General features: G+C 43.2%; 1 protein-coding gene across 3 annotated transcripts in view; it reads right to left on the minus strand.

Moving 5' to 3' along the window:
• Window positions 1–23,732, minus strand: part of casd1 (CAS1 domain containing 1) — a 28,665-nt gene that overhangs the window by 4,622 nt on the left and 311 nt on the right. For all 3 annotated transcript variants that reach the window (XR_013791728.1, XR_013791729.1, XM_079522694.1), the window contains exons 2-17: window positions 19,724–19,820; window positions 18,424–18,544; window positions 15,732–15,776; window positions 15,484–15,546; window positions 12,724–12,768; window positions 12,501–12,624; window positions 9,823–10,037; window positions 8,936–9,355; window positions 7,925–8,014; window positions 5,105–5,224; window positions 4,793–4,953; window positions 4,553–4,628; window positions 4,066–4,167; window positions 3,494–3,634; window positions 2,149–2,226; window positions 697–789 (exon numbers count right to left, since the gene is read on the minus strand). Coding sequence is in view for 1 of the 3 variants with exons in the window: in XM_079522694.1 (XP_079378820.1) it covers window positions 697–789; window positions 2,149–2,226; window positions 3,494–3,634; window positions 4,066–4,167; window positions 4,553–4,628; window positions 4,793–4,953; window positions 5,105–5,224; window positions 7,925–8,014; window positions 8,936–9,355; window positions 9,823–10,037; window positions 12,501–12,624; window positions 12,724–12,768; window positions 15,484–15,546; window positions 15,732–15,776; window positions 18,424–18,544; window positions 19,724–19,820 (1,991 nt within the window). In the remaining 2 variants the exon portion in view is untranslated. The remainder of the gene's footprint in view (window positions 1–696; window positions 790–2,148; window positions 2,227–3,493; window positions 3,635–4,065; window positions 4,168–4,552; window positions 4,629–4,792; window positions 4,954–5,104; window positions 5,225–7,924; window positions 8,015–8,935; window positions 9,356–9,822; window positions 10,038–12,500; window positions 12,625–12,723; window positions 12,769–15,483; window positions 15,547–15,731; window positions 15,777–18,423; window positions 18,545–19,723; window positions 19,821–23,732) is intronic.

The raw sequence follows: 23,732 nt of genomic DNA on the forward strand, positions 1-23,732 counted from the left end.
CTGGCTCCAGACCCTAGACCCCGCCCCCTCACTGAGTTCTAGCTTCAGCCACATAATCAGGCTAAACACATATTGCATTTTATAATGACTTAAACGGTCAAACAATTATAATATTCCATAATTGCTGGGCATTTTTTTGTGCCATTTGGTGCTTTAAGTAAAATGATTACATTCTTGAAGGTGTATTTGTAGGCAGAAACAAGTTGTGTTGCTCTCGCACAAACAAAATGCTATTTATTTTACTTTAGTTAAAGCACCCAATGGCCACTTATAGTGAATTCCATATATTTATAAAATTGGTGAATGAATTGGTGATTTGAGTTCAAATTGTCATCTTTGGATTTACTAACATATAGTAGTATCAATGTATCTAAATACTAAAATCAAGGGAAACCTCCTTTGAACTCATTCTGTGAACATACAGTATGACATGGTGGTAACATCGTTGAATTATGTGATGAAGTTCACAGACAGTATGAAGAAGCTATCAATTTGTGTGTGTGTGTGTGTGTGTGTGTGTGTGTGTGTGTGTGTGTGTGTGTGTGTGTGTGTGTACTGAAGCATGCGAGGCATCTAATACGCAAATTGTGCATCATCCGTCATCCACATAGCTGACATAGGGACCAATATCATCAATGCAAAGTTATTATGAGAAGATGATGGTTCCTGTGCTGCCAGGCGCCAGCACCATCTTACCTCCAAGGAGATCTTTCCAAACCAGGCAAAGAATGAGCTATATACAGAGCGAGCATAGCCGGGAATGTTCCTGATTAGAATGAAGGCCAAGATCTGTGCAGGAGAGAGCAAGTACACAACAGACAAAACGGAATGAAATTGCAGTACTGATGGATGCAACATCAGTCTTGCAAGAGATTGCAATTTTTGTAATATATATATTATTTATATATATATATAAAAGGACAAATGCTTTAAAGAGCTTTGTAGACAGTATTTGTACTTTTAGCAGATTAACAGGCTTACAAAACAAGCTGCATTTCAGAACAATCCTTAGACTTTATCCTACATTTTCCGAATATTTTCACGGAGGAAACAATGAACCATAGATAGAACGAGCGGTGTTCACATTGTATTCTACATTTGATTTACCAGCAACATCATCACAATATATATTGCAATATGATGTCAAGTCATTGACATTTTAGGATGATGTCAAGTCATTTTAGGATCGGATGAGTACAAGGACCAGCACTTGTTTGGTGTGTCCAATTACGTATGAGCAATAGGAGGAGAAACGCACCCTAGCCTGTTGCCAAAAGCTCCCGGGTTATTGCCCTACTTCAAAACAACCGTTTCACCCACCGTGGTGACTTTAATCTAGATAGTAATTATCTTCTGCCATGGAAAAGGGCAACTCCCTTGTTATTACAACCAAACTTATAATTAGGATAATAACAGCTTAAGATAAATACCAGGGAATTATAAACTTTGAAAGTGTATAGGTACAGTATGAGATGACTGACACACACACACACACACACACACACACACACACACACACACACACACACACACACACACACACACACACACACACACACACACACACACACACACACACACACACACACACACACACACACACACACACACACACACACACAGTAAATGTTTACAATAAAACTGGTGGTAATAAGAGTAGATTGAAAGAGACAGACAGTTAATAATAATAATATACTACAGACAGCAGTGGTGAAGGGGGGTGAGAGCAAACCATAGAAAATGGCAATCTTTAGACAGAGAGACACAGACCTAATAAACCCATTTAGCCCGTAGGTGTCACCTTATAGCTTTTAACCACTTTAACCATTATTTTAAACTTTAGCTGTTGAAAAATAGCAGATCTACAGCTCATAGTGCGGGACCAAAAGTGCCGCGCTACAAGCTTGTAGATCTGCTACTTTCTTTTAAATCGTAAAAACGCATGCATGTCTTTGAATATATATTCATTCACAGTGAATGTTTTTAACTCAAAATATTTGCTTCTGCAGGGGGTCCCTGGAAGTCCTTGACGTGAAATAGTTTGAGCACCACTGACATAGAAACAGTTTTTTTTAGAAAACTGTCAGGATTTAGAAGACATTTTGTAGAATCAGTAGAATCTCAGTCCTAAATGAATTAAGAATGTACCTGGACCACGGAGATGTAGGGATGCATCTCGTTGCACTCCGTTTTGTTCTTACAGCTGCTGGCCCATACCGAGTACGTCTACAAAGACGAGGAAGGAGAGATTAGAAAGCAGGTCACCTTGCAATCCCTTTAACAGGTTAATTGCTGACAATTGTGACCACATTTGACTGGGAGCCTGCCATCACTCTACCTCCAGCTTTTCACCAGAGGAGAAAAACAAAATGAGTTAATAGCACAGGCAGACTCTTCACATACTAGAGCATGTCTGTCAGAGCTGAAATCGACATGTAAATATATAAATATGTCCCCCCCCCCCCCCGCTTTGTTTTATAAATTGTTTTTTATAAATGGCCAGTGACTATTATATGATAATATGTTTGTACTGGCATGGTAAGTAAATATGGACTTTCTTTTGCCTGTTATAAACGCAACTATTAAGACGTTAAACAAAAGCGATTATCACAATTATAACAAAAATAAGTCTAACCCCTGGTGGCTTAAGGTTTAGTTAAGTGTGCAATCCATGGATTTCACTAGGTCCCGAGTTGGAATCCCGCTCAAGGCCTTCCCCATTTCTACCCTCTCCACTTAACTATCCAATAAATGAGGTTCACCTTTAGACTAATCTTACAAAAGTGTTGTTTTTGGCAGCAAAAAAAACTATTTTTGTTTAGTCATAGTCTTTGGAATGAAACTTCATTTAGTTTTAGTCACATTTTAGTCATCTGAAATGTTTTAGTGTTAGTCATATTTTAGTCATCTGAAATGTTTAGTTTTAGTCCACTAAATGTCATGCGATTTTAGTTGACTATATCTACAGTTGTTTTTCGTCGAGAAAAATGCATTTGTGCGGGCCTCGATGCCATCGTAACAACTGATTTTACACTTGCTGAAAATAGCCGATCTACAAGCTCACAACGCGTCGCAACAGTGAAAAAAAGTTAGTCGAACATTTTTTTGTCATAGTATTAGTCGATGAAATCAACACTGTTACAAAGATCAACTTGGTCAAGTGGCAGCGTCTTTCAGACTTCTTAACAAAGTTGACAACTGTTGAAATGGGATAAGTGGGAGGCGCACACTGGAGGCACTGTCTAATTGTAAACTGAGCAGATTCTTCTTTTGTTGTTTTATTGTTCACTTTTGCAGTCTCAGTTTTTCTTTTTTTTCTGCTTTAATTGTCTGTTTCTGCACTGTTGCGAAAAAAAATTCTGTACCCTGTGTTATTGAAAATAAAAAATATTAATCATAAAAAAACACTGTTACAAAGAATAGTTTTCCAGAGCCGCACAGATTTGAATACCAACCAACATGTATTTTGATGTAGCCTCAGCCTGTAACTTACCATGAAGGACACGATGGACAGGAATAGGAGCAAGTTGGAGATCTTGGCGGAGAACAGATTCTCTCCTTTGCTCTCCGTCAACACCTGGCATTTCTGAAGCACCAGGTAGATGAAGGCAAACAGCATGCCATGGATCACCGCCTGCAACCACAGCAGGATCACAGTCACACTTAGTCTCGCGTAGCCAGACAACTATTCCACAATCTCCGAATGCTATATTGAGTCTGGAACTACACCTCCTGAATGTTATATAGAGTCTGGAACTACACCTCCTGAATGTTATATAGAGTCTGGAACTACACCTCCTGAATGTTATATAGAGTCTGGAACTACACCTCCTGAATGCTATATAGAGTCTGGAACTACACCAGTTCCAGACTCACCACTTCTGTTCACAAAAACATTTTAAAATATCTTTAGAGCTTATTTTTTATTTCTATTTCTGCTAAGCAACAAGCTTAGCAGAAATAGGGGCTGCTAAGGTCCTTGACATGAAATAGGTTGAGCACCACTGACATAGAAACATTCTTCTTTAATCGGTCTCAGGTCTAAATGGGTTAAGTGTCACTTACAAATCGGTCCAGCTTCCATCTGAACCACCACTCATGGATGCTTCCATTGAGCTCAAAGAGCTTGGAGACAGGCCATGCAGAGAAGATGCTCTCGAAGAAACCCTGGAGATGCAGCGGTCACATGGACACAAGAAAACAACTGACAGATTACAACTTGTCCAAAACGCGGCAGCCAGAGTTTTGACTAAAACTAAGATGAGAGAACATACAGATCACAGATTCAAATTGGATGAATGGGCAGTCAATGGAGGGTATTGCAACTCTAGATTAATCCCATTATAAAAAGTTGCAAATTGCAGCTAAATTACCGTTAGATTTCCTCCCTATTCTTATTGTACCAAAAAGCATGTAACTCTAATATACCCATATTACAGGAAATTATGTGAAAGGCTGCACGTAAATAATAATGCAATATCACTTTTATCGTTATCAAGCAGCCCTATATCATGTGCCTGGGAGAACATGTAATCTAAGAAGTTTTGCTCACCTGGGAGTAGGCAAAAAAGCAGATGAACAGAAGCAGGCCTAGTAACTTGGCTAACACTCCAAAGTGCCAGAAGCCGCTACCTGTTCACAACACACACATTAAGAGGCAAACACAATTAGAACACAGATCAAATTTACTACAGAAAAATATATCAAATACAATACATGACTCTACTGCATCTGATAATAGGCTTTAATAATGCTGCATTTTATTAATTAGGAATGTCATTAATGGCAACACCTACTATTGGCTTTCTTCTGGAGGATCTGAGGCCACAGGGCCAGTGTGGCGTAGATGATGACGAACCAGAAGGTGACCAGAGGAACAAAGTAGTAGAACTGGTAGGGCCTGTCCATTACCACACACAATACCAGGACGAGGAAATTGAGACGGAACAGCACCTGCGAATTCATTCATACAGAGCGCGCACGCACACACAGTGGAGTTACAGTTAAATTAATTTCAGGTATCAGGTCACAACAGGTGCAATAACTAATCGGTCTAATGGTACATCTCAGTTCCCTGTAAAAACACAGCCGACGTTGCACTCACCTGACAAACTCTGTAGAGGCCAAAATCTCCTTTGAGCCAGAAAAAGGAAAAGTGCCCATAGCCAGTCTGGAAGAGGTATGCTGCCACCAGCACTCGCACGTGCATGTACACTGGAATAAACTGAAAATGGAAGATATATATATAAATAAAAGTTACACATACATTATATATTTATGCTTTATTCCAGATAGGTCAGCGTAGAGAGACAGGAAACCAAAGTCAGAGAAAGAGGAGAGACATGCGAGACAAGACAAGAGTTTGAATGAAATCTGGGTCCTCACACTGGATTGGAGTAGCCAGAGTATCAGGTAGCCTCACACCATGGCACTGAGTCTGCTACTGCGCTTACTATTGTAAACATCCCTTTGTTAGTTGACGGCCTGCTTGTATTGATCGAACATTGCGTTCCCCCCCCCCCCCCCCTTTGAACTTGTAGTTTTGTTCATTCTTTTGTTAGTCTGCGGTGTAGTACTGTTCAGTAAAAGAAAGACTAGTCTAGTATTTTTCTTTGGGCGGCTTTTTTTTAAATGTTTTTTCTACTGTATGTCCCGTTTCCCAAGGCTGGTAGCCGGGGAGGTATACCATTTTTGGGTTTCTGATCCAGTCGGAAGCGTATGATAACTTGCGTCATGTTTTAGTCACTGGTTTGTAGTCATCAGGAACCACCAAACCGGAATCAGAATTACCCAAACTAATTCATTTTAGTCATTTTAGGGCCTACCCAATAAAAGCCTTGATGCGGCGTATGAATCCGAAATTTCTTTGAAGTACTTCTTGGAAACGTTTGTTTGGTATATGCATCTTTTATTCCAACTTGTGACTGGCAAAAACGTTTGTCGTTTATTTTTATCATCCGGTCTAGCCCACGCCTAGACCCGATCACACAGTCGAAACAGACCAGGCTTTCCTCCAAGGTGGAAAGTCTAGTGGCCCAAGGTCACGAGGCTGGTGACACAGAGTTTAATTAGCCCTTCGCCAAATCCCTCCCCAACCCGTCTTTATCCAATAGGCACGTTATAACAGCAGCGACGAGACAGGGCAAGCTGTCCTTCTCTCCCATTGAGATACATGTTAAATGACGGGATTTCTCCATATAAATATTCAATCATTTCAGTAGCAAGAGCTCCAAAATGTCTTCTAAATTCTAGTCAACAAGGCCTGCAGTAGGCTATGCACTGGACAAATGCGCATGACATTTTTTCAATAACATAGATTTTTTTTTTATATAATTTTTATCCCATGATTTTGCAACCCAGTTTTTTTCACCCAGTGCCAATTATCTAATGTAATCCTGGGCGCTACACTTCCTCTGCCAACCTGGGGGGGCAGCGGACTGACCTCATGCCTCCTTCTATGCATGAGGAGTCCAAGCTGCTTCTTTTCACCTGACGGGGGGGAATTTCCCTGGCCGGACGTAGCGCGTGGAAGGAACACGTTATTACGACCAGTTCCTTTCCCCTCCATCAAGCGCCCCGGCTGGCCAGGGGGAGGTCGTTTTAGAGACCAGGATTACTGCATGTTTTTGTGAGGGTACCTACCCTAGGGGACACGGGGAGAACATGCAAACTCCACACAGAAAGGCCCTTTCGCCAACCCCGCCTCGGGTATGGGAACGCCGCAAGCGCCCACAGCGTCCCGAGCGGGAATCGAACCCAGGACCTTCTAGCTGTGAGGCAACAGCACTACCGACTGTGCCACCGTGCCCCTTGACATTTGTTTTGTTATTGTTTTAAATTGCTGTGTCTGATAATCCCATGTGGGATGGGTCAAGAAATTGTCCGGACACGAAAATAAAATATTCATTCATTCGACAGAGGGAGAAACAGTATAACAATAAACTTTAACGAGGTCCAACGGGAGTTTTCATGTTGCACGGTAAGACTACGGACGGTCTACAGTATTATTGCCATCACCTGGGTCGTGTAACTTTAAGACTACGGGCGGTCTACAGTATTATTGCCATCACCTGGGTCGTGTAACTTTAAGACTACGGGCGGTCTACAGTATTATTGCCATCACCTGGGTCGTGTAACTTTAAGACTACGGACGGTCTACAGTATTATTGCCATCACCTGGGTCGTTAAGCTGTGTTCAACAACAGAGCCATGCTTGCAAAATAACATTGACAGCTATGAGGTGGCGAAAGCTTGACCTGCAGAGCAACGGTTGTTAAACTATTGGCATTGGACAATCACTTTTTGGGGTGGGGTTTAGCGAAGGGCTAATTGCAGGGTGTGAGGAGAACTACAGCGGTTCCAAAAAAAGTGGTGTCGGGTGTGTAACCACTTATAAATGTTATGACCCGTCTACACTACGACTTGTTTTTGATGTGTCAGACAATTATGGATTTTCCCTCAGTATGTATTACAGACTCAGTATGTATTACAGACTCATGGTCAGTGCAATTCAGGGTTTTCAGTTCTCTCTCAGTGTTCCTGTACCTAGTTGCGAGCAGAGGTGGACACTAACCGAGTAAATGTACTCAAGTACTGTACTTAAGTACAGATTCTGAGGATTTGTACTTTCATTCAAGCATTACATTTGTTTTAATAAACTGGTCGGCAAAACCTAGACAGTTATTGCATTTGTTGAGCTCCCTTAAACAAGGGTGTCATAATCCAACATTAAAAAACAAAACAAAATTGCGGTGACAGTGGCTCTGGTCCCTGGTTTAATCCCAGGCTCCCCCAGGCTAGGTGTTGCTGGTGCCATTTATTTGCTGGTGTCCCTGACAAGACACTTCTAACTACTCCTTTATGTTCATTCATTTGATGTTAATCCTTCACATTGTGATGAACAAGGTCCAGGACCAGTACTCACAGCGCTGGCTCCAGATATGTGATAGATGAGGATGACCAGCTGCATCCAACCCTTCCATTCATCCGTCTGCTCTCGGTTCAGTAACTTGGTCTGTGTGGTAGAAGGTTTCACTTGGTTACGGTAAAGTATCTGTTCATTTTGAAATGAAGTCTATTTAGTGTCAGCAATCACTTACGTCTTTAAATATCGTAGTATACTAATGTCATTTGAACTGGATTCAATTTACAATTTAGGCATTTAGCAGACTCTTAATCCAGAGCGATTTACAGTAAGCACAAAGAAAAATAATACATACAAAATACATAAAAATTGTCATCATGAAACATACATAAGCTAAGAACCTAACAGTGGAATATCTATATAATAAAACTATGCATATATATATATATACACACACACTATAGAGTAAAATGCTATCTAATGGGGCGCCCACTGGCCTAGTGGTCCAGGCGCATGCCACATATAGGCTTTGCCCTGTCAGCGTGTCGCATGTTCCGAGTCCCGTTCATGACGACCTTTGCTGCATGTCTCTCCCCTTCTCTCTCTCCCTCTTTCCTGTCATTCTCCACTTGTATCTATCAATAAAGGCATAAAACGCCAAAAAAAAGAAGAAAAAAAACCCAATGCTATCTAAGTTACATAAGTTAAGTTTAGCCTTTGCATACGCCTGTAAGGTCGTCGAGGATAGGGCAAGTGCTACAGGCTAAGATGGAGTCTGAAGAGGTAGGTTTTCAGATTACGGTGGAAGATTGGGAGTGAGTCTGCAGTTCTGATTGCAATGGGAAGTTCATTCCATAGTTTTGGAGCCAGAAGGGAGAAGAGTTTGGCGTGGTCTGTTTCGACTGTGTGATCGGGTCTAGGCGTGGGCTAGACCGGATGATAAAAATTAGTTATACATTCAAATGAAATGAATGAATGTCCAGGCAGGAATCTAAGAATGAAAGACCAAACTACTATTCCCCAGCATCAAGGTGTAAAAAGCCACATGGGGGCAAGTACTCCATATCTCACCTCCTTGCTGTGCTCGTTGAAGAAAAACCCCAAGACAACGATGTAGACCAGTGGGATGAAGAAGGTGGCGTGGGTGTAGAACTTCTGCTCCTTCATGAACACATCGGCTCTGTCACAAAGGTAGAAGTAAGCCATGATGATCCCCATCCGACACAGTGCCTGGAAGGGCGCCTTGGGCCCCAGCGGCGCAGCCGCCATCGCGGGCTTCCTCTCCTCCAGGCTCTCCACGTCTGTGGGCACGTGCCGGCGGTGGTGGTTGTGGCCCAGCGCGTGAAGCACCAGGAACACCAGCGCCGAGCCCAGGAAGACGCAGGCGGACAGCTTCTGGAGGAGGTTGGGCACCGGCAACGTCTGGCAGCAGGAGCCATCGATGGGCCGTAGCAGCTTGTTGCACACAGCGTTCATGAGGACCATGGCGCCCTGGAAGGGAGGACCACACAGAGAACAACATGCCGACGGTTAGAAATCAGTGGCACATATTTCAGTTGGGAGTCTGTTGCATGCCTGTACAGACTCATGAACTGAATTTGTGCTGAACGAAGCCAACAAACAAATCAACAAATAAATCAAACCTAACTACTTCTTCGGATAATTGCTTTCTGTTCTGGGACATCAAAGATTAGCTTGTTTCACAGTGAACTATATGCCCATTAGCTGTTGCCATGGATGGTAGCCAACCATAGGTACTCAAATCTCCTGGCCTACAGTTTGAAGTGAAGTGAAGAGAGACAGGAAAGAAGAGTGTAGGATGACATCACATGCCAAGACTAAGTCCTCGACTCGGATTCAAACCCGTAACATTGTCATTATGCAGTCAAAGCATCAACGGGCCGAGCCAACTGGGCGCCCGGCCAGTTCATATTATTGCCTCATGGGGATTGGCTCACCACGTTCCTGGTGCTCTCCGGCAGGTGCAAGCCGTCGGCTGACTGGCTGATGGTCTCCATAGCAGCCTGGCGGGACGCGGCCAGCAGTTTGACACGGGCCCGCGCGTTCCGTTTGCTGCTGTTGAGCACGTCCGCCGCCACCTCGTTGTAGAGCTGCAACTGCTGGTTTGTTATCATCCGCCGGCTCTCACTCAGCACTGCCTCATGTACTGGGTCTAGGGGGGAGATCAGATTCTAACTAGAAAAAGTGCCCTTCTGGGCACAGGTCTCCACCAGGAGGATAGGAGTGTGTGTGTGATGTTTGGCAAAATGTTTAGGAGCAATATAAACGTGTGTGTGTGACGCGGCTTGGCCTGTTGTAGCGCCACCATGAGGCTGATTTGAAAACTGTCAAGTGGCATTTCTTCCAAAGCCTAGTGGGAATATGCATGGACAGTTTCACCACAATCGGACGCTGCGTTGAGTAGTTGTGGCGATTTGTACAAAACGGGTACAAAGCGGGCTACTCCTGAAAGGTTTAGAAGCCAATCGTAGCCAATGAGGGTGGATTATGAGAAATCAAACAAACCCGTGTTGATCACATGACTATGAAGAGCATGTGTACCGATTTGTGTGAAATTTGGATAAAATCTGAAGGAGTAATATTAGAAAATGTGTTTTACATAGGTCGGCCTCCTGGTGGCGCTATAAAGAGCAGATGTGAAAAATTCCAGGCAAAGGTTTTTCCTTGGCCTCTAGGGAGTTGGCATACAAAGTTATCCACAGATCCGTGCAGTTAGAGGTAAAAACACTTTTCGGCCAGTTATAGCGCCACCATGAGGCTGAGTTGAAAATGTTCATGTGGCATTTCTTCCTCGGCCTAGTGGGAATGTGCGTGCACAATTTCACGGAAGTCACACAATGTGTTCATGATTTGCAGCATTTTGTTAGAAACTGAGCACTCCTGCGAACTTTGGAAGCCAATCTTAGCCAATCAGGATGGAGTCTGAGAAATCTGAAAGACCAGTTTCGTTGAATGGCTCTAGAGAGACTGTGTACCAATTTGCGTGATGTTTGGACAAAATCTGTAGGTGTACTGTCCAAAAACTTGTTTTGCACAAAGCGGCCTCCTGGTGGCGCTATAACAAGCCGTTCTGGACATTTTGGGGCAGAGGTTCATCGTTGGCATCCAGGGAGTGTGTGTGCAAAATGTGGCATCGACCGGGTTAACGGTGCCGGAGATTAGCTGTTCACAGACGGAAGGACGGACGGAGTGCACCCCATGCCTTCGGCCTGGTGGAGACAAAAATGTCTTCTACATCCTGACAGTTTTCTGAAAAAGCTGTTTCTATGTCAGTCGTTCTTCGATTTTTCAAAAATAGCAGACCTACAAGCTCATAGCGCTATGAGCTTCTAAGCTTCTGGTTATGACAGAAAATGCAGAACTGAAATGTTGTAGGTTAGTTGTTTGGACGGTGAAAGAGTAAGTGTGCAGATGAAGATGATCGTAGAAACCAGTCTTTGTTATATTATTTATATTGTAAAAGGTTTAGGTTATTGTAAAGCACTTACAGTTCCATATGAGAGGCTGCGAGCTTTAATGCTAATTAAATTGATTCAAATTATGCTTTTTCCTGAATTTAGAGTAGGTCCAAACTATTGTTTTAGTTTTTTTAAACAATATTTATCATTATAAACCAATTTGTTGCCTTTGACAGAATATTCCGTAATTTAAAATCAGACTGCTTTTGACGGAATTCTCTGTCAATTAATGTACTTATCGATATGAAACCGTCTCGCTGAAAATCAACTTTTAACACTGACCCAGTTGCTAGGCAACGCCTTCGCCAGCACCAGGAGACGTGCGCGCGCATTCCATAGGGTCCCATTACAAGTAGGATCTTCTTTGGCTGTTATCTCTGAAACTACAAGCTCTGTCCGTGGTGATCATCATCCATCCGATTTTAGGATCAGATTTGTGAATTTTCATCGCATCACTCCCGAAATATTAACGTTTCTGGCGAAAGATAAACATTGTGAGCTACTGCTAACATAAGCCGTTTCTGGCAATGGAGGTCTGCCGGATGTGAAAACATGGTAATCTGCCTTATTCTGGCTGGCGTCGCTAACTACCCTCTATCGCCACCAGTTAACCCATACATTATGTTATAATTTAGCTATTGAAAAATAGCAGATCTACAAGCTCATAGCGCGCCACCGAGTGGCGCGCTATGAACTTGTAGGTCTGCTATTTTTTAAAAATCTTTAAAATGTGCCTCAAATCTTTCCGAAAATTGTCATGATTTAGAAAACTTTTTTTTTTTTTTTTTCGACGTCAGGCCTGAATGGGTTAACTTTGTTTTAGGATATTATTATTATTCACCTTGTAGAACCCAGTAAACTTCTCCATCCTCAGCCAGCCTCTCTAGAGGAGCCGACATGTTATTATTATTATTATTCACCTTGTAGAACCCAGTAAACTTCTCCATCCTCAGCCAGCCTCTCTAGAGGAGCCGACATGTTATTATTATTATTATTCACCTTGTAGAACCCAGTAAACTTCTCCATCCTCAGCCAGCCTCTCTAGAGGAGCCGACATGTTATTATTATTATTATTCACCTTGTAGAACCCAGTAAACTTCTCCATCCTCAGCCAGCCTCTCTAGAGGAGCCGACATGTTATTATTATTATTATTCACCTTGTAGAACCCAGTAAACTTCTCCATCCTCAGCCAGCCTCTCTAGAGGAGCCGACATGGACGTCAGGTTGACTTTATACTGCTGCAGGGTCTCGCTGCTGCCGCTGTGCAACTTGATGGACCACTGTGTGGGGAGGAACATGGAAATGGGATTAATTCACTTTGCAACCATTTCAGCGTGTTTCCGTGTAACATGTAAAGAAGTGCTCCTGAAACAGCTTACTGTTGCAGCTCCGAGGACGACTACATCTGGTTTCGCCGACAGCTCCTGCAACATCACAATGAGGAAAGCATATCCATTAACAGGTCGTGTTACATTTGTGACATGTACATTTGTAGACCACTGTGGTCACACTAAGCACAGTGTGTGCATATATTATGTTATGTAGGAAAACGTAATGCTGGAGTGGGACGTAAAATGTAACCCGACTCCGCCAGATGGGGCAGCAGAGAGTACACTGGGTTCCCCCCTCCTGCTCCCATCTGGGAACTCTCAGGCAGACTTGATGCTCCGGCCACAAAACGGCCTGGCCAATCAGCGGCAGCTGCCCCATCTGGCGGAGTCAGGTTACGTAAAATGGCCTCAGGCAATCATTTTCATTCTCCTATGATGAATAGTTTCAGAATTCAGATAGGAACGGTGTCTACAGAAAAGGCCTTTCGAGTTGGCAGCTGGCAGCACCAATCTGCCATGCATAATTAAGGTGAAGAGGCGCTGGTGCACTTCTCTTCCCAGCGCACTGGGCGTTTCATTCGACTTTTGGAGAGGAGCGCCAATCTTTTGATTTTGATCCGACGTTAAATCATTACCACACAACCATGTTGTTTCGCCTAAGCCATTTGATCAGGACATTTTAGCACAGGAATAAATGGTTGATCTCAATGTTGAGGGCGTTGATAAACACTGCACGGGAGGACAACGGACATGATATGTGTGTTAACCCATTCTGACCTGAGATCAGATTCTAAAAATGTCTTCTACATCCTGACAGTTTTCTGAAAAAGCTATGTTTCTATGTCAGTCGTTCTTCGATTTTTCAAAAATAGCAGACCTACAAGCTCATAGCGCGCCACTCGGTGGCGCGCTATGAGCTTGTAGATCTGCTATTTTTCAATAGCTAAATTATAACATAATGTTTATAATATCCAGTCCACGGCACTCCTCGTCAAGGAATTCTGAGTTAAACTTAAAGAGCCCTAAGCCAGCTGTGTTTCTTAACCTTTCCTAACCCTTTGTTATCGGTTGGCCTGGGGTGAGGTCATGCTGTGGTCATGCTGTTTTGTGAGATAATTACCCCCTGTTGTCTTTTGTTTAATGTCCTTTGCTTCCTGAGAGGGGCTTGGCTTATGTCTGTATATCTAGAGACTTCTAGAGTGTTGCCGCCTAATTCTAAATGACGGAGTGGTTGCGCAAAGACGCGCCCGGCAGCACTGTTTAATGCAATTTATTTGTGCCAGTTATAAGTATTTTTTTTTTGAATTACTCATGACAAAGTTATAAGTCAACAGTATGTATATCCATAAAATAAGCAAGCAGCACACGCAGACAATACACTAGTTATTTCAATCACTTTATTATTATTATTATTATTAGGCCTATTATTATTATATTATATTTTCACAATCTGATACACAGATACGCCGGCAGATACTGTACAACTTTGTCATCAAAACAACAAAAAATACTAAATTGCATTAAACAGTGCTGCCGGGCGGGTCTTTGCGCAACCGCTCCGTCATTTTGATACACGCAGTGTTGCCCTCTCCTCTGTGTGACACATGGCTTTTCCCATATACGCTTCAACTGTCGATACATTGAACTGTAAGTCTGTGTTCTCCTGTTGATGGTACCTCAATAATTATCACTCTGAACGTTCTGTTCCTATAACAGATTGCATCGACATCCTCAGCAGAAAAGGCGCTCTCAGTGGACACAGTGCCTTATTCATGACAATGTGTTAATCAATAATGGACCCCACTTGACCTTTCAGCATCAAATGCACCATATCTTATGTGATGGCCCCCAGAGGCCTTTGTCCTCGCACACACCAAGACTGTAGTTCAAATAGTTTAGTTCATATTTGAAACCAAGGACAAACGTTTCGGCTATAGCCGAAACGTTTGTCCGCTGGCGGGTTTTTCTGCACCGAGCGAGAGAACAACAACTGGTCAAGACACCACACACAGCATTACGTCATCGTAACACCCGGTTGCGGATATTTGGCTCTTCAAAATAAGGGTTGAAAGCGGAAAAACCTTGGCAATGCGCGATAAATAGATGAATTAATCCTGGCTGGCAGTGGGTTTAACTTTAGACCTGGAGGCGTGGTCAATGCTGCTTGGCCACTCAAAACAGCCAAACAGCACTGGCCATGCCTCCATGTCTTAACCCATTTTGGGCGGGAACCCCTTTTGGTGTTAGCATTATGTTATGCTTTAGCTATTGAAAAATAGCAGATCTACAAGCTCAGCTACGAGCTTGTAGGTCAGCTATTTTTGAAAAATCGAAGGACGACTGACATAAAAACATAGCTTTTTCAGAAAACTGTCAAGATTTAGAAGACATTTTTAGAATCTGATCTCAGGTCAAAATGGGTCAAATTAAGTCAAGACCTGGTACTCAAGACACGGAAAATAGGGCCCTGAGAGTCTAAATTAGAGATCTAATATATTAAGTTAAGTAGGTTTCTGTTGTGATCCGATGATGATAGTCTAGTCTAGTGTATTGACTCATTGCAAACAGTGACATAGTCACACAGTCACACAGTCACACAGTCACACACACACACACACACACACACACACACACACACACACACACACACACACACACACACACACACACACACACACACACACACACACACACACACACACACACACACACACACACACACACACACACACACACACTGCAGGACGAATGACATACAGTACATAAACAGTCTCTTTAGAATAGCTTTGCAATTGCTTCACATCTCACCTGTGTCCATGACACCAAGCGATCCTTCATGGAGTTATTTGCCTCTGGGTACCACAGGAAATCCTAAGCAATCAGGAAGAAAGCCATTTCATTGCAATACTTTTATGTACTGCAAAATGACCTATGTAAAATCTGACTGACTGCTCATAACAAATGTATTTACCATCTGTTCATGAATTCAAGTGAGCTTTGAGGAAAAAACACTAACCGAAAGGGATGGAAAATAACAAATAAAAACATCATCTCACCACATTGACTGAGGAGCTGTCATCTTCAAAGGGAATGTTTTCATGCTGCAAGCAAACACATCCAAAGGAAAGACAAGTGAAATTCAATTTATTTTCCTCCCTATATGGGATTGAACCAGTCTACTCATACTCCCCAGAGCAGACATGTTGTGTAATAACACTAGTATGTCCCATTCCTTCTACTTTCTGCTGCCTGCTTTCACTTAGTACAATATCACAATATTTTCTGAACTTGTTTGACATGAAGTTGTTTTTTAAGAGCGCTAGCCCCTCCTATAAACAGCTATAGTGTAGATTCTGTCTGAACACAAACATTAAATGCCATTGACAATGAATGGAGAATTTACATCATACTAGAGCGGTGCGCCTCTCTCTCCCCCTCTCTCTCTCCCCCTCTCTCTCCCCCTCTCCCTCCCCCCCCCTCTCTCTCTCTCCCTCCCCCCCTCTCTCCCTCCCCCCCTCTCTCTCTCTCTCTCTCTCTCTCTCTCCTCTCTCTCTCTCTCTCTCTCTCCTCTCTCTCTCTCCCCTCTCTCTCTCTCTCGTGCGTGCGTTGGATGATGGCTGAGTTTGGGGTTGCAAAACGAGCCTATGGGGGACGTCAAATCATTATGAGTGAGCAGTGAGCACACCCCCTCAATCATCCATCCATCCATCCATCCATCCAGGCCTATACTTGCTGTCTGCAATGACTGCATTTCAAAGCCTTTCCCCACCCATCAGTTTATTTAACCATATTGCCAAGGGATGCCAATGGGCGGTGTGCACGCGCAGTGAAAAGGGGAGGGGTCGGTGAATGTGGAAATTGCAATGTAATTTGGGTCACAGCGAAATGTTGCGCAATAACAGTATGTCATACAAAATAAATATTTGTACGGTAAATATGACAGTCGCATGGATGCAATGTAGTGCAGATGGATTCCTGTGGCATGCATCATTTTTTGTGCATAGAGAGATGTGTGCTAACGGAGTGATTCGGACGGATAAACGGGCATATTGCTTTGCACCCCCTGTGTCCCACACACGTGTGTCCCATATTCTCAATACACTGGCTTCGCTTGCTAGAACATTTCCATCTCTATACTCACCTTAACCTGTTACACTACTGTCTACTGTCTAGCCAATTGGTACAAATCATCCCCCCCCCCCCCCCCCCCCACCATGTCTCTTTGCCTTACATCTCATATACTTTATCTTAGCCCTCACCACTTCTTAGCCCACACCACCTCCCATCACCTCTCTCTTCGCCTTACCCATCATCTCCTTTTACTCCTGCTTACTTCCTTCATGACTGCCTTTCTTATCTCCTCCCTGAACTCCACACAGCATTGTTCTTTCTTCATCTTCCACCATTTGATCTTTTTCTCTGTCAACACACCTAATACCAGCTCCCAGCACTTACCACAGGATTCAAGCCATGGTGCTACGGTGCCTGGGTTTGATCCCATGACCTTGTCGTCCAAAGGCGAGAGCTCTACCAACTGAGCTACCCGGACGCAAATGACACAAATACCTACCCCATTTTTCCTCTAGACCACCCTTAGAACAGTCTAAAAAACCCTCTGAAACTCATGGCATTGCCCATTGACATATATATTAATTAATAATCTCGTTTAGAAGGGAGACCTGGGCTACAACAAGATGGCAACATTTAACTATAAATGCACGAAGTCTGTGTGTCTGTACATCTGTAATCCACGTAACTCGAGAACTGTTCGCCCCACCGACTTCAAATTCGACACACGCGTTCCACACACCCACAGGGAGTGCAGTGCTCGGTCTCGAGTCGGTCGGACCCACGGTTGTCCAGAACCGCCACAAAAGGCCTTTTTAATTTGTCGGCCATGTTGAAAAATGACCACCATATTGGATTTTTCGTTGGCTCGGTTTAAAAAGTTAAAGAGATGACCCAGAGGAATGTTCATGCCAAATTTCACGCTTGTATCACCAAGTGAAAGATCGTTCCTATTATCTGCTGTACTAATAAGCTACTTTGAACTTTAAGGACATGGGACCGGACATTAAACAACATTTATATTTAACGACATCTATTATCAGAAATAACGTTTTGGAAAGTAGATCATGGATGATGTGCGATGATAAGAGTGCCCCTCACTTCACACGGGTGTGATTTTATTACTTCAGACAAAAACTAGAAATGCACTGTCGAGCTGCCTACTTGTGCGCGAGCAGAGCGCGCAAGTTAACCTACTGCTGACTCCTGTCAACTAATTGTCCGCCCCTCTTTAAAAAGAAATCACACCCGTGTGAAGTGAGGGGCGCTCTTGTCGTCATACATCATCCAATAAAAAATTAATGTACTTCCGCATGAATTAATTTGTCAACTTATGTTATCTTTAACCATTATACAGTGTTTTTAAGAAAAACTCATGAACATGTAAGATGACAACTGAATTCATGCGATTGGTTAGCCGATTTGCATATGGTACTACATATGGTGTAAATTATCCTTTCATTGTCAATGGCATTTAATGTTTGTGTGGCCACAAATTTACGTCATATTTCAGGCACATATGACGTAAATTCTCCTTTCATTGTCAATGCCACCAAAAATACACAATCCCCGATTGGCCGAGCGACGCCACCGACATACGCAGCCGATTACAGTACTTGCGCGCTCTGCTCGCGCAAGTAATTACATTAATAGCTTTGCATGCTGTTCCCCCACCCATACCTTGCTTCCTTCCTCTCTCTGCTCCGGGTCAATAATTTTGATGAAGGAGTAGAATAGCTGCCTGATTCGGGAGTCACCAAGAAAGGCCACCCTCTTTTCAGCGAGGCAGGTCTTGGCTTCACTGCAGAGAGGAAAACTTAATGCCAAGAATCCAATAGCTCATCATCCTAAACAACAACTGCAGATGACAAACATTCATGCACTGGGTTGGTTCTTCATATTCTATAATTAAAACCTAAATCGCCTGTCCAACAGGGATGATAGCTGGGGCTCTGTGGGCTATTTGGCACATGAACACCCATGCCTACGCCCCAACAATCACACACACACTGTGGTGGATTATTAATAACTCGTAACAGAGTCTTTAAGAAATAACACACACACACACACACACACACACACACACACACACACACACACACACACACACACACACACACACACACACACACACACACACACACACACACACACACACACACACACACACACACACACACACACACACACACACACACACACACACACACACACACACACACACACACACACACACACACACACACACACACACACACACACTGGGGGTCCCAGACATAGATATATATAAACTCTAGATAGCTCACCCGCGCTGTTGGCCAATGGAGAGCGACGTCGTTACGTGGCGGCCATCTTACCTCGGGACACATAACATTGGGTCTATGGGGCATGTACTCTTAAATGACCATAACTTGCTCAATTTTCAACCGATTTTCAAACGGTTTGGTTTGTTATAAACGTCAGAGACGTCCGCATAATTATATGCTTTTATACGACGTTCATATAAAATAAATAAATTAAGCAGATAAGCGTCCTGAATCATAGCCACGTTGACAACGTTTGTAATAAACCAACCCGTTTGTAAATCCGTCAAGATTTGAGCGAGTTATGACTGTTTCTGTTTGAGCTGCCATTGAACATACTGTACTGTATCCCCGATGTAAGATGGCTGCCGGGTGAACGACGTCAGAAACTCCGCCTTGAGCCATCTAGTGTTTATATATATCTATGGTCCCAGAGATAGAAATGCCATTACATGGGGGTTTGTAGACTAATTCCTGTCAAACTGGGGTTCCATGAAATTAAACGGGTTGAGACTCTCTGCTAGAGCCATAAAGATCTTCTCTTATGGGGGTCCCCTGGCATTAGCTCTACAAAAGGGGATCCGTGGGCTAATTTGTGTCAATTTGGGGGTCCTTGACATGACAAAGTTTGGGAAGAACCACTGATAGAAACACATAAATGCTTGTGTGGGACTCACGTGCTTTTGTATTTGTGCATCATGCAGCCATGAGGCTGCCACACATTCTCCCCCAAGTAGCGGCCGCTGGACAGCAGCCACTCACATGTGTCTCCGCCTGAAGGAAATAAACAAAGAATATGCCATTCACGCCAAACAAAAAAAAAAGCCTCATTGCCCTCTTTCCCCCTGGCTGGACCGCAATGCATGTCTGTAGTAGTACCATCATCTTTCAGCACAACTGCCTTAAACATGTGACATTTTTTACCAGTGCTACAGGGATGGAACTGAAGCATTGGTTTTGTAAATGCACTTTATAAATGCACTTAAATGCACAATGGATCAGTGAAATGCACTTTAATGGATCAGTAAATATGCAAACAAAAAATGAATTCAACCTGTGAACAATGATTTCTTTACGCCTGCGTACACTACAGCAAAAGTCTGGGTGCATTAGTGCGTTTGTTGAATTGTTTGAAAGCCGACAAAGCCATTACACTCTTTCCCCCTGGCTGGACCACAATGCATGTGTACCATAATGTCTCAGCACAACTTCCTTAAACATGTTTGTTTGCAAAAAGAAAGAACAGTTCAATACAAGGTCTCAGGTCTATGACTTGTTTCCATTGGGGTCCTTTGTACTAAATTCATAAAAGCAATGTATTCCTTTCATGTAATGTTAGTAGTATGAATTTAAACACTGAAACACCAGGGAGGGAGCGGACCAACAAAGTGGAGGAGCCAAACCGAGTTCCTGTTACTACTACTACTTTTTGTTTGTGTGTACCAAATTTGTGATGATTTGATTGGCTGAGTGCGGTATGTATGTGAAGTATGATGCTAAGAGCGCCCATCATCACACTAGTGTGATTCTTTTTTTATTTTTACAGAATGGGTTATAATTATTAAAGGACTTATGCTCTCTGGAGAGGCAAACTGAGTCAGAGACACCTTATATTTCTAGGATATAAGTTTATTATTTGGGCTCACAGGATAAGTACAGACCAGTCCACACCTAACCTCGCGTCACCAGGCTTTCCACCTCGGAGGAAAGCCTGGTCTCTGTTACAAAATTGCCGTGTGAACCGGTCTGGACTCTGGAGCGGATGATACAACTACGTCATGTTGTAGTATTGTTTTGTAGTCATCAGGCAGGATTTTTTTTTAATCCTTTATTTACCCAGGGTAGTAGCTGAGCACAAGTGCTCGTTTTCAGCAACGCCCTGCACATAGAGATCCACAGACAGACACACACATTAAAACCTGGTAGCTGACCAGTACAACCACAGTCTTATACTGTTGGCCACTAAGCAGCTCCACTGGAGCAGTTGGGGGTTCAGTGCCTTGCTCAAGGGCACTTCAGAGGTGTTGGGTGAGTGATGGCAATCACTTCCCGACCCAGATTTTTCTATATTCATAGTCTGGATTTTCGGTGGTGAGGTGACCACCAAACTACAACATGACGTCACGAGCCGCGGTGAAGAGCAAACCACCACCACCGCCCCAGCCATTCTCTGTTTTTACTCACCACCACTCAACGTTATTTCAGCTCCGGTGGTCCCCTCACCACTATGAATGAGCCTTTAGGCCACCACTGCCCCGTCAATCAATCAATCAATCAATCAATAGGAACTTCCTTTTCCTTTTCCCTCAAACCAGAATAATAAAAGCTCTCGTAGCCTGTGGCTTTTATTGAGAACAATCGGTTTGAGGGAAAAGGAAGTTCCGGAAGATTGATGACTACAAAACAATACTATATGACGTAGCGATATCATCTGCTCCCGACCGGCTCATCTGCCAAAATGGCAAATGGTTGGTATTCACCCTCGCTTTGAGCTGCTTTGGATTGGATGAAAAACACATATTGGCCATTTTTACACTTTATTAATTTTACACTCAGTGTTAGGGAACTCAGTAGCATCTGGAAGATCCATACACAGCCACAACAGATTGGCATGGTATGGGGCAGTATCTCTCTCACAGGCAAGACAGAACTTGTCATGATTGAAGGCAATCTCAATGCAGCGAGATATCGGGATGAGATTCTGGATCCAGCGGCGATCTCATATCTTCAGAATCTGGGACCCAACGCCATCCTCCAGGATTACAATGCTCGCCCCCCACAGAGCCAGATCATCACAGAGTAACTCCAGATTTTGGGAGTGGAGAGGATGGAATGGCCTGCCGTGAGTCCAGAATCCCAAATGAACACTTGTGGGATCAGCTTGGGCATGCTGTATGTGCTAGAGTGACCAACAGAACCACGTTGGCTTACTTGCAACAAATCCTGGTTGAGGAATTGTGTCAAAATGGCCAATGTGTTTTTTTCCTTAAATACTGTGGGAGAGTGCAATCAACCATACCGCTAACTCGCTAAGCAACTCAAAACAAGGGTGAATACCAACCACTACATTTGCATTCGTAGGATGAGCGGGATGAGGGAGCGCTTGCTCTCGAAAATATCACCTACGGCTCTGCATCAATGTAATAAACATATGCGTCGTTAGCCCACGTGAGCCATGATGTCACAAGTTTTGCAGATTCACCGTTTTGCCTGTTTACATGTAGACAAAGATTTCCACTCTGGAAGGTGTTTTCACTTTGTTGCATTTTCACCACCCGAAAACACTTTTCCCCATCTAAAGAGCAAATTATACTATATTTTTTCCATTTTCTATGAACACCGTTCTCGTGTAAAGGGGGACTTAACCATTATCCCCAATGGCATGCAGTTCCAAGGAGTTGCATTGGTGGTTACTGTTGCAAGGAGTTGCGACTAGTTGCATTTGGCACAGTCTGGCCTTCAAGGCCCAAACCACACCAATTTGCAACAAAACGGTTTTTAGGACATGTCACCAATGCAGCTCCATCAGAAACGATTTATATAGAAAGACAAGAGGGGAGCTTTATGTCACAGAGAGCCATGCTGTAAATACCAGGCCTAGACTAGCAACGCTATGACAGCTATGACACGCTGTCTTCATTTTTTATTTTTTTTTAATATTCAGTTTGTCAGAAGAACAATCATAGGGGAACAACAGCTTATTGCGGTCTGGTACATGCTACACAAGACCTACCTAACAGTGAAGTGAATATAAGGAACAAAGCATTGCTCAACTAAGCAGCAGCATGCAATAACAATATAAAGCCATCAACATTTCAGCAGCTCAAGCATATTATCTTCTTCTCCTGCCATTAATTTGCATCACAAAGAAAGGGCCCGGGCGGAGGTGGTATCAAATGAATCAATCCATGCAAACAGCCGAAGATCAGATGATGATGATGATGGATTGGCAGTCAGGCTCAAGAGAACGCTTATTTAGCTGTATCTATTATAAGTATAGGGTCATCGATTCGCAAGCCAGACGCGTGCTGCGTCTTTTCATCAATAGTCTCAGGGCGGCGAAGGATAGATGCCTCAAAATACAAAAGCGTTGTACCATCGTCGGCAAGCAGGACAGGTCTGGTGTGGTGTACCCTACCCACGCCAGTTAAGCTATAAAGTTTCACCACTTGGTGACAGCTAATCATCTTGATCTCAGGCTTCTCACTCAGCTATAAATAAAGTGTGTGTCCGTGTTGCAGGACAGCATCACCACTGACTGCTGACTGACGGGGGGAATGTAAACATAAATGCAACGCGGGTGGTGATGGCTATAAAGTTAGCTAGCGTGCTACTCCTCTAACGTTAGTAAATAGAGTGTGAAGTGCATTACTATTGTTAACTGGCGTTTGCATTTGTCTTGTCTTTAAACGTGCCCTTTATAAGCAACTAAAGCACGGGCTTAATGCAATGTTACACGCATTTCTCTCTCTCTAGTCTATTGTGGTAACAGTCACGTTATTACAGTACGTTAAGTCTTAATTGATATAATTCGTCGCCCCGTTCAGTCAGTGTCGCCAGAGTGTGAAAATTACGTAACATTATCAAAAAAGTGTCGACTGCGAAAATAATATACACATTTTTGGACGAGCGAAAGTGTCGCACGTAAACTATGCAATGCAAATTAAGCGTCATTATTAAACACAA

Source organism: Electrona antarctica, assembly GCF_951216825.1.
Source record: "Electrona antarctica genome assembly, chromosome: 15".
Classification (NCBI taxonomy): Eukaryota; Metazoa; Chordata; class Actinopteri; order Myctophiformes; family Myctophidae; genus Electrona; species Electrona antarctica.